This window comes from Musca autumnalis, unplaced genomic scaffold (assembly GCF_047663935.1).
Source record: "Musca autumnalis isolate F117 unplaced genomic scaffold, ASM4766393v1 scaffold_1, whole genome shotgun sequence".
Taxonomy (NCBI): domain Eukaryota; kingdom Metazoa; phylum Arthropoda; class Insecta; order Diptera; family Muscidae; genus Musca; species Musca autumnalis.
Window position 1 is genome coordinate 290,389,018 of NW_027411644.1, and position 15,807 is coordinate 290,404,824.

The window sequence follows — 15,807 nt, forward strand, 5'->3', positions numbered from 1 at the left end:
CCGAACTTAACGACTTTTTACTTGTTAATATTAACATTTTTATGAAATATGCAAAGGACATCATGGTGATTGGACGTCATGGTTATCTCTCCTTACATTTTAAATATTGGCATTGCCTTCATTCACCATCCACCATGACCAGGGTGATATATTAATTTTAAAGTCTTGCCCCCTGTCTGTGAAATAAATATAGAGCTTAAAAGTTGTTTATTCAAATTTGACACAGAATTTTTTTCTAATTTCATTGGATTTAATTTTACACATGGTTTCCTGATAGGCAGAGAACCTTTTTGCGGAAATTGCCAACATAGGTCCAAATTTGAATAGCCCATTCATTTTTACATATTTTGAAAGCTTATAGATTTTCTCATAAGTTCAACCAATCAAAACAAAGTTCAACCAATCAAAACTAACGTCGATTCTAGTTGTTTTCATTTTAATGTGAAATCTTACTTACTTACTTAGTTGGCCCATTACAGAACATTTGTTCCATAGACCGAACTAAGAAAAGATCTCCATCCCTTTTTGTTTTTCGCTTGACTTTTTGGAATACCGCGCCTGTTCATTTCTTCATCCACTTGTATGCTCCATCGAAGCTTAGGCCTGCCGATTCTGCGTGCACCGCCATGTGGCATGTATTCATACGCCTTTTTAGCGGGTTTGTCATCGCTTATTCTCATGATATGGCCTAGCCAACGCAATCATTGCATCTCGATACGTTTAACTATATGCATGTCTTTGTATAGCTTATATAGCTCGTGGTTCATACGACGTCGGTATTCACCGTCAACGCAAATCGGCCCGTAGATCTTTCGAAGAATTTTCCTCTCAAACACACCAAGCACTGCCTTATCTGCTTGCGCAAGTACCTATGCTTCGGAGCCATACATTAGCACGGGTAGTATCAGCGTTTTGTATAGTGTTATTTTTGTTTGACGAGATGTGGCTTTGTTTTTAAATTGCTTACTTAAACCATTGTAGCATCTGTTGGCCAATACGAAGAAGAATAAGAACAAGAATTTCTTATTTCACAACTGATGTTGTTTGTTGTGTTTATGGCAGTGCCGAGGTAGACGACGCCTTTAACTACCTCAAAATTGTAGGTACCAACTTCCACAGTTGGTCCGAGCTCTATGGACGCTTTGCGCGTCGACACCATCAATTTGGTCTTTTCGCCGTTTACCGCCAGACCCACGTTCGCAGATTCTGCTTCGGCCTTCTTAAAGGTATCAGTTACTTCCTTTACTGATCGTCCCATAATGTCTATGTCATCAGCATAAGCAAGTAACATGTGGCTATTGGTGTAAATTGTGCCATTTCTTTTGACATATGCATCTCGTATTACCTTTTCCAGCAAAATATTGAATAGGTCACACGAAAGGCTGTCTCCTTGTCTGAAACCTCTTTTGGTACAAAATTCTTCGGAGAGGTTCTTTCCAATTTTAACTGAGGACCTAGTATCTTCGGAGAGGTTCTTTCCAATTTTAACTGAGGACCTAGTATCAGTTAAAGTCATCTTACAAAGCCGGATGAGCTTTGCGGGGATACCGAATTCAGACATTGCGTGGAATACATTTGATCGGAGGGGACTGTCGAATGCTGCGTTATAATCGACAAAAAGGTGAAATGTGTCGATCTGCATCTCTTGGGTCTTCTCTAGGAATTGCCGCAGGGTAAATATCTGGTCAATGGTGGACTTGCCAGGTCTAAAGCCACATTGGTATGGTCCAATTATTTCGTTGACCATTGGCTTTAGTCGTTCGCGCAATATCCCTGACACTATCTTATAGACAATAGGGAGAAGACTTATGCCCCTATAGTTGGAGCATACAGTCTTATCTGCTTTCTTGTGGACGGGACATAGGATGCTCAGGTTCCAATCGTCGGGTACGCGTTCTTCCTGCCAGTTGGTGCTAACCAGCTGATGCTAAGGTGTATGCATCAGCGCGTCGCCTCCGGTTTTAAACAGCTCGGCTGGTAAGCCATCGGCTCCTGCTGCTTTATTATTCTTCAGCCGGTTGATTGCTGTTTTTAACTTATCTTGGCCGGGCAGTATACATTCTATACCATCTTTTGGGATTGGATCTGTGGTATCATCGTCTTCGCTACTATTGGATACCAGCGGATTGGAGAAATGTTCCTTCCATATCCTGAGCACGCTATCTGTATCTGTTACCAGATTACCTTGCTGGTCTCTACAGGAGGATGTGCCTGTACCAAAGCCATCTGTTTGATGTTTCACTCTTTGGTAGAAATTCCGGACTTCATTCTGGCTCCTGTACATCTCGATTTTTTCACACTCCCGCTTTTCCATTTCTCTCTTTTTCTTGCGGAAAAGACGTTTCTCTTCTCTCCTTTTCTCCCGATATCTCTCTCGCGCGCTACGCGTTGCTACTGATTGTAAAGTAGCTCTATATGCCGCATTTTTCTCTTCAGTAGCAGCACGACACTCCTGGTCATACCATGAATTCCTTTGTGGAGGTCTCTGGAATCCAAGTATGGATTTTGCGGCTGTTTGCATGGAGTGGGCAATATGTTGCCATTGTGTTGTTATGTTATCGGGACAAGGAGTGCTCGCGTTAAGCAATTGGGCTAGTTGAGTGGAATATGCTGTGGCTATCTGTTGTGTTTGCAGCCTATCGATGTCCAACTTATGCGTTGTGTCTGTTCGTGCTTTATTTGCAACGTTTAGACGGGTACGTACCTTTGCTGCAACAAGGTAGTGGTCCGAATCAATGTTTGCGCCTCGGAACGATCGTACATCCAACACGCTGGATGAATGTCTTCCATCTATTACAACATGATCAATTTGATTACTTGTTCTTTGATCTGGAGACAGCCAGGTGCCCTTATGAATATCGAGATGATTAAATCTGGTACTGCTAACTACCATGTTTTTTGCAGCTGCAAAGTCTATCAGCCTCATACCATTGTCAGATGTTTCACTGTGGAGACTGAATTTCCCGACTGTTGGGCCAAGGATATTCTCCTTACCAATTTTGGCATTAAAATCGCCTAGAATGATTTTAATGTCATGGGCAGGGAAACGGTCATATGTTTCTTCTAAGCGCTCGTAAAATATATCTTTGGTCTGTTCGTCCTTTTCTTCAGTGGGAGCATGAGCTGATGTTGAAGAATTTAGCTTTCATTCGAATTGCAGCATGTCTTTCATTCACTGGGGTGAAACTGGATACCAGATGTTTTAGTCTCCGACTAACTACGAATCCGCAACCAAACTCATGCTTTACGTCATGGCAGCTAAAATACAGTGCGTCACCTTTAGGTGTTGTTGTAACGCCTTTCCCAATCCATCGTATTTCCTGTATGACAGTAATATCGGCCTGGTACTTTTCAAGTACGTCTGCCAATGCGAAGACTGCACCTTCTCTATAAAGAGTGCGAACATTCCAGGTGCAGATTCGCAGATCATGGTCCTTAAAACGTTTGCGGGGTTCGTCAACTTTAGAGAGGTTTGTTTTTCTTTTCTTTCGTTTTTTCATAGTAGGATGTTTTTTCTAGGGGAGGGTTACTAACCCGACGCCCAAACCCAAGTTTTTAACGTTCTTATGGGTGAACGCGCGGCACATGTTAGCTCACTACCTTTAACGGGTGTTTAAGGCAGTTCCCCAGGTGACACCACGGGGAGGTCAGTGTCCACTTGAGATGAAAGAGGGACCAAGATAAATCCTGGGCTTTGCCATGTTAAAGCCGTTCAAGACCGTTGCTTGGTATCATTCATCCCTAAGGATATATATTTGTACATATAGTCCGGCAAAATCGACTGAAACTTTCTAACATGATGTTGTTTACTGTTGTTTTACTTTTCGATGTAATATACAGCAGATTCTCAATGGAACATGAATTTTACATCATATTGCATTACAAAATATCTTAGGGAAAACAACATATAAGCACATATGGCCCAAGTATAGGAAAAAGTTGAAAAGTGGTGCATATTATTTATATTTTCAGTGATGTAGGAAATTACCCTCGGAGTCGACTCCGGAGTCGGAGTCGTGAAAAAAACTGGTCTGGAGTCGGAGTCGAAGAAAAATTACTCGACTCCGCAGCCCTGATATGAACTATATCGATCCACTCCTTTGAGTACCTTTCACACAAATTTTGGGGAAAGTGAAGTTTAAGGGCTACTCTTGCATCGTTTTAATTTTTTCCAGATTGTTGGGTATATGTCAGTGATTTTGTATAGCCCCACATAATTTATGTACCTACAGTTTCCATGAAAATTAAAGCAAATTTGTGATACAAAATCAATACATTTTATACAAGGTATAATCATGGTGTTTGCTTGTGTTGTCGGTCAGAGGCTGAGGTTATATCACCGCCAGCACAGCTATTCGGCTTAAGCTATTTTTAAATGCTTTTTTTATACCCTCCAACATAATATGGAGGGTATATTAAGTTTGTCATTCATTTGTAACTCATTGAAATAATCATTTGCGGCCATATAAAGTATGTATAAATATATTCTTGATCAGCTAAGTCGATTTAGCCCTGTCCGTCCTGCTGTTGTAATCATGCTAAATTCCGAATGAATCGAGCTACATGACTGAAACTTTGACGTTTTTATCTACATTTTCAGACCGAAATAGCTATCATTTGACATTTAGGGATTGTGGACATAGGTCAACGTTTTCTTTTAGCCACCCTTATGACGGTATCAGCTCAGAGTATTTCATGGTGGAGGGTATGAAAAGTTCGGCCTGAAAGGTAGACCTGTCTTAATAGTTTTTTTTTTGATTTGGTTTCAAAATTCCAACTATAGACGTTCTAATATGATGTATGTATATTTACACATAATTCATTTAATATTGAATACAATTTGCTGTATCAAACGTTGAGGTCAACTTTGTTGTACAGTGTATTCGGGCAAGATATTTAGATGATTTATGGCGTGATAAAATCATATTAGTTCATATATTAGATATACATCGTTCATATGAAACCATTCATTTATAAATTACAATTCTAAATATAAGGTTCTCTATAGAATTATGTTAACACCATAATAAAAAAAAAAACAAAAGATTTATTGGTTTAAATCACACCAAAATGAATGCTATATAACCCCTTTATTTTTAATAATGGTTATCATCTCTTACTACAATGTCATATTATATTCTCGTCAATTGTCTGAACATTTTGACCATAGTTGTGTCGACACAAGCAGCTTATTATGGATTCGCTTTTGAAAATGACGAAATGTTCGAAAGATGTCCTGATGTTCCGGATAGCTTTTATGTGGCAGAGGTGGTTGACAATACAAATATAGAAATGAATTATAGTGAAGGATTCGTGAGCGTGAGTGGTAATCACACCTTGAAGTGGGAAGGTGTTCAACCGACGGATCGAATTGATGTGAGTTGCTTGAAATTAAAATTAAAGTTTTTTCGATGTTAAAAATTCCTTTTAGGCCAATGGTGAAGTATATCAATTTCGTCGTGGAACTTGGCAACCCACACCATTTTCTGTGAGGATTAGAGATTTTTGTAAAGTACAATTTGATCCTACATCATATTGGTATCAGCTTTGGTCTAAACATATTCCCGTCAATGAACGAAAGTGTGTTAATAATTATGGGGTAAGTTAAAATTAATAACAAACTTTAAATTAATAGTGCATACACCTGAGAAGTTTTTGCGGATTTTGAAACTACACTGTTCATGGATGAGAAAAATAATAAAACCGCCGAAGGGCTTTTTATTTAAATCGAGGTCAAAGGACATTTGCTTAAGGGTTCTTAGGTTTTCAGGATTTTGCTTGAAAACCGCAAGTCCTATCGAAATGTGATTGGTGAAAATGTTGTAACTGTAAAAATTCTTTACAAGTTTGGCTTTTACGAATTTTTCTTTTATTTTACCATTTCATTTAGAAATGAGTTCTGGATTAGAAAATCATTTAAATTTTACCAGTTGAAGTCGAAATGTTGTATAATTTGAAAGAAGTGATCTAAAATTCTGCTCGTATATTTCCATAAAATATATCCATAAAATTTTATTAATGACGATGTTTTTTATTTTCTTTTTCTTCCACCAAGCACACCTATTCTTACGAACCCTTCACTGTGGATGCACGCTTGGAGTTGTTTACGAATATGGAGGGCCGATATAAAATTGTCGGTCGAGCTTTCGCTTATGACGAGAAAAATGAAAAACGTAAAAATACCATTTGTTTTCAGGTTATTGGAGAATTTTATAAAATCAAATAGAACTGGGGGCAACTGTTCCCGAATGTTTAAGTAAAAGTAGCCAGACATCATCAAGAAGCCAAGAAAGCTTTGTAGGGTCAATATTTTTAAACCATACACTATACACTAAATAAAGCAAGTAAAAAAACCTTATGTTCGACCGGGCCGAAATTTTCATACCCTCCACAATAAGATATTCTGAACTAAAAGGGAATAATTAGTTTTCATTCCTGTCCACAACTTAAGTGGGTATCTAAAAATGTCAGATAATGTACCTAAAATGTCTTCATTCGGGCGGCATTTTTGAAGGAGCCTATGGTTCAGCTAAAAATGGTAGCAAAAAAAAAATCATCTAAACAAATTCTACTATATAACATAGTTCATCTTGTAGAATTTTTGTTAGCTCTCAAATTTCCAACGACAGACAAATCGGCTAACTAATGAAGCTAAAATCCTCAAAATACTGAAAATCGGGAGGTTTGTATGGGGGCTATTGGAGCCAATTTGTGCGGACAATTTAGCTAAAATCCTCAAAATACCCAAAATCGTGGCTGCCGTTATATGGGGGCTATACGAAAACATTGACCTACGTTGACAATTTGTGAAGAAGTTTCGTGACTGTAGGGAACCTCATGTGTCTAATTACGGGTAGTTCAGACAAATAAAAATTAGCTTAAATCCTCAAAATACCAAAAATCGGGAGGTACCGTTATATGGGGGCTATATCCAAACATGGACCTATGTTGACAATTTTTTTGGAGAGGTGTGGTGACCACTAAAAACTTAAAATATCAAATTACAGCTAGTTCGGTTACAAATTGTAGGTAAATCCTCAAAATACCGAAAATCGGGAGGTGCCATTATATGGGGGCTATATCCAAACATGGACCTATGTTGACAATTTTTGGTGGAGAGGTGTGGTGACCACTAAGAACTTCAAGTATCAAATTACAGTTAGTTCGGTTAAAAATGTTAGCTAAAATCCTTAAAATACCGAAAATCGGGAGGTACCATTATATGGGGGCTATATCCAAACATGGGCCTATGTTGACAATTTTTGTGGAGAGGTGTGGTGACCACTAAGAATTTCAAATGTCAAATTACAGCTAGTTCGGTTAAAAATTGTAGGTAAAATCCTCAAAATACCGAACATCGGGAGGTACCATTACACTATGCAACACTGAAAATGCAAACAACTTCTAGCATGGATTTTTTGAAAGTTCATATTTAGACTACAAAAACCCTAGTTGGGTTTTGTCCTGTCAGATCCAGTTCGGATTTTATGGCCTCATCTAAACCGGGCTAAATCTTCACTTTTTTGCATTTATCAGGCCTTTATCTCAGAAACGAATAGGAATTTGGCCTTGCTGTCTTTAGCAGTATTGTAGCCCTAAACTAGTAGAACTTATCTCTTAAAGAAACTTTATAAGAAAAACTCCATCTAGGGCATCAAAATCTATAAAATATAGAAAATTTTACATAATTGCTGAAATTCTGGTCAGTATCGGCTAAACTATTGGGAGTTGAACCAAGTAACCGTTTGCAAAAATCTTCCAAATAAAGTTCTCAACAATTCTTTAGAACATTCTGAAACTCTAAAATGCTTACTTCATGTTGTTTCAGCGGTATATTGCATCATAACTTTTACAACACGTATTTCAAACACAGTTCACACCAACAGTTTATTCTCGCATTTCGGATTTCACCACATTATTGGCATTTTTATTAAATCGTCGTTGAAAAATGTACTGAAAACAAAGACATAGAGGCATTTTACAACAATGACATGTTCTGAAGAGTTGTGTATAACATTCCAGGGAATATTTTTCCATCAGAAAATAATCAGAAAAAATTAACGGGTTTGGAGATACGATGCGAAATGTATAAAAATTGTGGACTTTTTGCATATATTTTGAAATTTGAGGCAATAAATGTAGTTTTTCGAGTTCATTATTTCTCCAAATATTTTATTCTTGTCCTTATCTACAAATTTGCTTCAGAGGTCAGAAGAAGATTCGCATTGGTTTCAGAGATATAGCCCCGAATTTCTTTAAAAACTCAATATTTAGCCATGTTTGGATGGGGCCATAAAATCCGAGCTGGATCTGACACAACAAAACCCAACTAGGGTTTCTTGTCGTTTGGTTCTGTGCATTCAAAAAATCCTCAGTTCGAAGTGTTTGCACAAGATCACCTTAAAAATGTTGCACAGTGTTATATGAGGGCTATATCCAGACATGGACCTATGTTGACAATTTTTAGTGGAGAGGTGTGGTGACCACTAAGAACTTCAAGTATCAAATTACAGTTAGTTCGGTTAAAAATGTTAGCTAAAATCCTCAAAATACCGAAAATCGGGCGTACCATTATATGGGGGCTATACCAAAACATGGACCTATGCAGATAATTTTTTTAATATAAGTTTTACGGTCGCTATGAACCCTAAATGTCAAATTATAGCTAATTCGGTCTAAAAATGTGACTAAAAACGTCAAAATACCTGAAATTGGGCGGTACCAATATATGTTTTATTATATAAGTTTCTTGACACTTAAGAACCCTAAATGTCAAATTATAGCTAATTCGGTCCGGAAATGTAGTTAAAAACGTCAAAAGATCGGAAATCGGGGGGTACCGTTAAATGGGGGCTATACCAAAACCTGGAACGTAATAACCCATCATCGAACTTGACCTGCCTGCAAAAAAAGACGCATTTTCCCAACATTTCAGCGTCCTATCTCCATTTTTATGAATTTAACATAGTTGAAGCCAAGGTTTAGCCTTTAATAACTCTCGAAATTTGGTTGAATATTATAAAAAATTAAATGCTTTCGGATAAAATGAAATGTTTTTACTTACTTACTTACTTAGCTGGCCCATTACAGAACATTTGTTCTATAGGCCGAACTAAGAATAGATCTCCATTCCTCTCTATTTTTTGCTTTGCACTCTGGAATACCGCGCCTTCATCTCATCATCCACTTGTTTGCGCCATCTATTCCTTGGCCTGCCAATTCTGCGTGCACCGCCATGTGGCATGTATTCATACGCCTTTTTAGCGTGTTCATCATCGCTCATTCTTATGATATGGCCTAGCCAACGCAATCGCTGCATCTCGATACGTTTAACTATATTGATGTTGTTGTATAGCAGATACAGCTCGTGGTTCATGCGACGTCGATATTCACCGTCAACGCAGATTGGTCCGTAGATCTTTCGAAGAATTTTTCTCTCAAACACACCAAGCACTGCCATGTCTGCTTGCGCAAGTACCCAGGCTTCGGAGCCATACATCAGCACGGGTAGTATCAGTGTTTTGTTGAGCGTTATTTTTGTTTGACGAGATGTGGCTTTGTTTTTAAACTGCTTACTTAAACCAAAGTAGCATCTGTTGGCCAATACAATTCTTCTTTTTATTTCACAACTGATGTCGTTTGTTGTGTTTACGGAGGTGCCGAGGTAGACGAAGTCTTTTACTACCTCAATATTATAGGAACCAACTTCCACAGTCGGTCCGAGCTCAACGGACGCATTGCGCGTCGACACCATCAACTTGGTCTTCTCACCGTTTACCGCCAGACCCACTTTAGCAGATTCTCCTTCGACCTTTATAAAGGTATCAGTTACTTCTTTTACTGATCGGCCCATGATGTCTATATCATCAGCATAAGCAAGTAACATGTGACTATTGGTGTAGGTTGTGCCACTTCTTTTGACGTTTGCCTCTCGTATAACCTTTTCTAGCAGGATGTTGAAGAGGTCACACGAAAGGCTGTCTCCTTGTCTGAAACCTCTTTTGGTACCAAACTCTTCGGAGAGGTTCTTTCCTATTTTAACTGAGGACCTCGTGTCAGTTAAAGTCATTTTACAAAGCCGGATGAGCTTTGCGGGAATACCAAATTCAGACATGGCTTGGAATACCTTTGAACGCAGCGGGCTGTCGAAGGCTGCTTTATAATCGACAAAAAGGTGGTAGGTGTCGATCTGCATCTCTTGGGTCTTCTCCAGGATTTGCCGCAGGGTAAATATCTGGTCAATGGTGGACTTGCCAGGTCTAAAGCCGCATTGGTATGGCCCAATTATTTTATTGACCATAGACTTTAGTCGTTCGCATAATATCCCTGGCACTATTATAGGCAATAGGGAGTAGACTTATGCCCCTATAGTTAGAGCATACAGTCTTATCTCCCTTCTTGTGGACGGGGCACAGGATACTCAGGTTCCAATCGTCGGGTACTCGTTCTTCCTGCCAGATGGTGCTAACTAGCTGATGAATACACCTTATCAGCGTGTCGCCTCCGGTTTTGAACAGCTCGGCTGGTAAGCCATCGGCCCCTGCTGCCTTATTATTCTTCAGCCGATTTATTGCTGTCTTTACCTCATCTTGGCTGGGCGGTATACATTCAATACCATCTTCTGGGATTGGGACTGTGGTATCTTCGTCGACATCTACCAACAGATTTGAAAAATGTTCTTTCCATACCCTGAGTACACTATCTGTATCAGTTACCAAATTACCTTGCTGGTCTCTACAGGAGGATGTGCCTGTACCAAAGCCATCAGTTTGATGCTTGACTCTTTGGTAGAATTTTCGGACTTCATTCTGGCTCCTGTACATCTCGATTTTTTCACACTCCCGCTTTTCCATCTCTCTCTTTTCCTGCGGAAAAGACGTTTCTCCTCTCTCCTTTTCTCCCTGTATCTCTCTCGTGCGCTACGCGTTGCTACGGATTGTAAAGTAGCCTTATATTTAGCATTTTTCTCTTCGGTGGCAGCACGACACTCCTCATCATATCATGGATTCCTTGGTGGAGGTCTCTGGTATCCAAGTATGAATTTTGCGGCTGTTTGCATGGAGTGGGCAATGCTTTGCCATTGCGCTGATATGTTATCGGGATGAGGAGTGCTTTGATTAAGCATTTGGGCTAGTTGAGTGGAATATGCTGTGGCTATCTGTTGTGATTGCAGCTTACCGATGTCTAACTTTCGTGTTGTGTCTGTTCGTACTTTGTTTGCTACGTTTAAGCGGGTGCGTACCTTTGCTGCAACAAGGTAGTGGTCCGAATCAATGTTTGCGCCTCGGAACGATCGTACATCCAACACGCTCGATGAATGTCTTCCATCTATCACAACATGATCAATTTGGTTTCTTGTTTTCTGATCTGGAGACAGCCAGGTGCCCTTATGAATATCGAGATGATTAAATCTGGTACTGCTAACTACCATGTTTTTTGCAGCTGCAAAGTCTATCAGCCTCATACCATTGTCAGATGTTTCACTGTGGAGACTGAATTTCCCGACTGTTGGGCCAAAGATATTCTCCTTTCCAATTTTGGCATTAAAATCGCCTAGAATGATTTTAATGTCATGGGCAGGGCAACGGTCATATGTTTCTTCTAAGCGCTCGTAAAATATATCTTTGGTCTGTTCGTCCTTTTCTTCAGTGGGAGCATGAGCGCAAATAAAGCTGATGTTGAAGAATTTAGCTTTTATTCGAATTGCAGCAAGTCTTTTATTCACTGGGGTGAAGCTGGATACCAGATGTTTTAGTCTCCGACTAACTACGAATCCACAACCAAACTCATGCTTTACGTCATGGCAGCTATAATACAGTGCGTCACCTTTAGGTGTTGTTGTGACGCCTTTCCCAATCCATCGTATTTCCTGTATGGCAGTAATATGTTTTTAGACTTGGCAAAAAATATTGGCCTTAAAAGTTAATTTGCCTGGAAGCTGTGGCTACATTTATGTTAAAAAATAGGTAAAAATGGGTTGAAGCCAACGTGTCTTTTTTGTTTTCTCTCGATTTGTGATTAAACCACACTTTTCACGATTTTCCCGTCAAAGTAATAGTAGAAGGCAACTAAATAAGGATAATCTCACTAGTGTAGAACTTTTCAAAATTTGATCTGCGTCTACCATTAAATGATGCTTACATTTTGAAGCCAGATTTTAAGTGTTTTTTTTTTTTTAATTTTCTTCTTATTTCGTTTCGCAAACAGGTTTGTAAAAAAATCACATATAGGATGGTAGAACTCGCGATTCTGAGTTATTTAATATATGTGTCGTGAATGTAGCTTACACAGCTTCACAGAAATCTGCATTAAAATACGAAAATTTTGTGCGAACATTTTTCTAAAAAGCATATTTTTCGGGCCTAATTTTTACAATTGTCATTCGATTTACTCGTACTTGATTGCAAATTTTAGATTTTTACGTTGTGGATCTAAAAAATATTTACTCGAAGGTGTTCAACCAACGGATCGAATTGACGTGAGTTGTATGAAATTAAAATTAGAGATTGTAGTGCAATGGTGAAATATATCATTTTCGTCGTGGAACTGGGCAACAAACACCATTTTCTATGAGGGTTAGAGATTTTTGTAAGGTACAATTTGATCCTACATCATTTTGGTATCAGTTTTGGTCTAAACATATTCCCGGCAATGAACGAAAGTGTGTTAATAATTATGGGGTAAGTTAAAATCAATAACTAACTTTAAATTAAAAGTGCTTACACTTGAGAAGTTTGTGCGGATTTTGAAACTACACTGTTCATGGATGAGAATAATAAAAAAATCGCCGAAGGGCTTTTTATTTAAATCGAGGTCAAAGGACATTTGCATAAGGGTTTTTAGGTTTTCAGGATTTTGCTTGAAAACCGCAAGTCCTATCGAAATGTGATTGGTGAAAATGTTGTAACTGTAAAAATTCTTTGCAAGTTTGGTTTTTACGAATTTTTCTTTGATTTTACCATTTCATTTAGAAATGAGTTCTGGATTAGAAAATCTTTTAAATTTTACTTGTTGAATTCGAAATGTTGTGCAATTTGAAAGGAGTGATCTAAAATTCTGCTCGTATATTTTTCCATAAAATTATATTAATGACGATGTTTTTGTTTTCTTTTTCTTCCACCAAGCACACCTATTCTTACGAACCCTTCACTGTGGATGCACGCTTGGAGTTGTTTACGAATATGGAGGGCCGATATAAAATTGTCGTTCGAGCTTTCGCTTATGACGAGAAGAATGAAAAACGTAAAAATACCATTTGTTTTCAAGTTATTGGAGAATTTTATAAAATCAAATAGAACTGGGGGCAACTGTTCCCGAATGTTTAAGTAAAAGTAGCCAGACATTATCAAGAAGCCAAGAAAGCTTTGTAGGGTCAATATTTTTAAACTATACACTAAATAAAACAAGTAAAAAAACCTTAAGTTCGACCGGGCTGAAATTTTTATACTCTCCTCAATAAGATATTCTGAACTAAAAGGGAGTAAGTAGTTGTAACGACGGGATTTCTCCCCGTGGGCTAGAGTAGCTCGCCGGGGTCCAGCGGTTCGTACAGAAATTTATTTCGAATTTGTGAGAGAGAAAGAGAAAGAGCAGTATGTTTTGTTGTTCTCTTAATCAAATTTTATTCAATGACTAAGGGATTCTATATAATAAGTTCACTGATTGATTGTTCATCTAGAAATATAAAGTGTTACAAGGAGTCTAATGGTCCGCCGTCCACAAGTTATTAAATGGGCTCACTGTATTCGGGATACGAGACCTGGATAAGTATTCTTGGTGGTGGAATGGGAAAGCCGGGGGTTGATTTAGCAGAGACCAGGATAAGTACTCTACGGTTCTCCGGGGATTCTGGGTTGGCTCTTTCAGGTACCTAATGGGATGTCGCTACTAATAGGAGGAGGTGCGAAACTCAAACACTACTACAAGCATCTATAAGTCAGGTTAAGGATTGCGGGAGACCTTAATAAGTATTCACGCACTACTGGGTTATGGGTTGCAAGAGACCTTAATAAGTACTCAAGCACTACTTGGATGACATGCAAGGTTAGAGATTGCGAGAGACCTTAATAAGTACTCAAGCACTACGGGGTTATGGGTTGCGAGAGACCTTAATAAGTACTCAGGCACTACGGGGTTATGGGTTGCGAGAGACCTTAATAAGTACTCAGGCACTACTGGGTTATGGGTTGCGAGAGACCTTAATAAGTACTCAAGCACTACGGGGTTATGGGTTGCAAGAGACCTTAATGAGTACTCAAGCACTACGGAGTTATGGGTTGCGAGAGACCTTAATAAGTACTCAAGCACTACTGGGTTGCGGGTTGCGAGAGACCTTAATAAGTACTCAAGCACTACTTCGAGGATAATCACAGGACGGGAAGGACTTACCAAGGATGTCCGAGGATTCTTCAAGGAAGTATAAGGGATATTCAAGGATGTTGGCAGGATACTCACGGATGTCGGCAGGATACTCAAGGATGTCGGGAGGATATTCAGGGATGTCGACAGGATACTTAAGGATGTCGGCAGGATACTCCAGGATGTCGGCAGGATAATCAAGGATGTCGGCAGGACACTCAAGGATGTTGGCAGGACACTCAAGGATGTTGGCAGGATAATCAAGGATGTCGGCAGGACACTCAAGGATGTTGGCAGGATAATCAAGGATGTCGGCAGGACACTCAAGGATGTTGGCAGGACACTCAAGAATGCCCAAGGGTTTTCCTGGAAACTCTATTACTTACCGAGGTCGATGTTGCTGCTTCGCTGGCCTGTTGCTGACTGTCCACGTTCTAAGTTAGGTCGCCCTTTTATAGTGGGAGCCAGGCACGTGTTCTGTGGTGGATTAACGGGACCTTGTTTACCACTCCACCAAATGTTTGTAATGTAGCAACGGGAACTTGTTTACCAAATTTGAACATCCCAACAACACAGCCAGTGATCATCACCACATGGTAGTGATGTCTGCTGCCTCGTTGTTTTTGGGCGATAACGGCGGATCTCTCTCTCTCTCTCTCTCTCTCTCTTTATCTGTTATGTGGCCTCACATATGTTAAGATTAAGTTGATTTATTTAGTATATGGTAATATTCAAAAATGTTTTACAATCGTTGAAGTTGAGGTTCACCATTTAATAAGTCGCGAACTGTCAATATATTTTATACAATATGAATATATTTATATTAATTGAAGTGTTTTAGCCACGATCTCATAATATGGACCATAACAAATAATTTTCGTGGAAGCTGCGTTGGTGGTAATATTAAACAAGTAAAAAAGCGTTAAGTTCGGCCGGGCCGAACTTTTCATACCCTCCACCATAAAATATTCTGAACTAAAATGGAATAATTAGTTTTCATTCCTGTCCCCGTTAAAAAGTCAGATAATGTACATAAAATGCTTCATTCGGGAGGCCTTTTTTTATGGTGCCTATATCTAACTATGTATGTTGACAATTTTTGGTGGGCGAGAAATTGGGAGGTACCGTTATATATGGGTTATAATAAAACATGGACCTATGTTGACAGTTTTTGATGGGAGCCTTTAATGTCAAATAACTCCTAATTCGGTTAAAAATTTTAGCTAGAATCCTCAAAATACCGAAAATCGGTACATAACGTGGGAACTTCAAATGTCATTAACAGCTAGTTTGGAGGTATGTGGGCTATACGAAAATATGAACTTAAATGAACACTTTTTATTGCAGAATTTTTGTTGGCTTTTAAATTTCAAATTACAGAAAGTTTGTCCAAAAAATAAAGCTAAGGTACGGAAAATCGGGAGGTTTGTTTTGGGGCTATACCAAAAC

At 38.9% G+C, this 15,807-nt stretch overlaps 1 protein-coding gene across 1 annotated transcript; it reads left to right on the forward strand.

Annotated features, from left to right (window-relative positions):
* Positions 1-5,108: 5,108 nt before the first annotated feature.
* LOC141391343 (uncharacterized) lies at positions 5,109-6,386 on the forward strand. Its single transcript, XM_073964251.1, has 3 exons — positions 5,109-5,376; positions 5,432-5,599; positions 6,056-6,386. Exons 1-3 carry the CDS (start codon positions 5,125-5,127, stop codon positions 6,224-6,226), a joined length of 591 nt encoding a protein of 196 aa, XP_073820352.1. The 5' UTR covers positions 5,109-5,124; the 3' UTR covers positions 6,227-6,386.
* Positions 6,387-15,807: the final 9,421 nt, after the last annotated feature.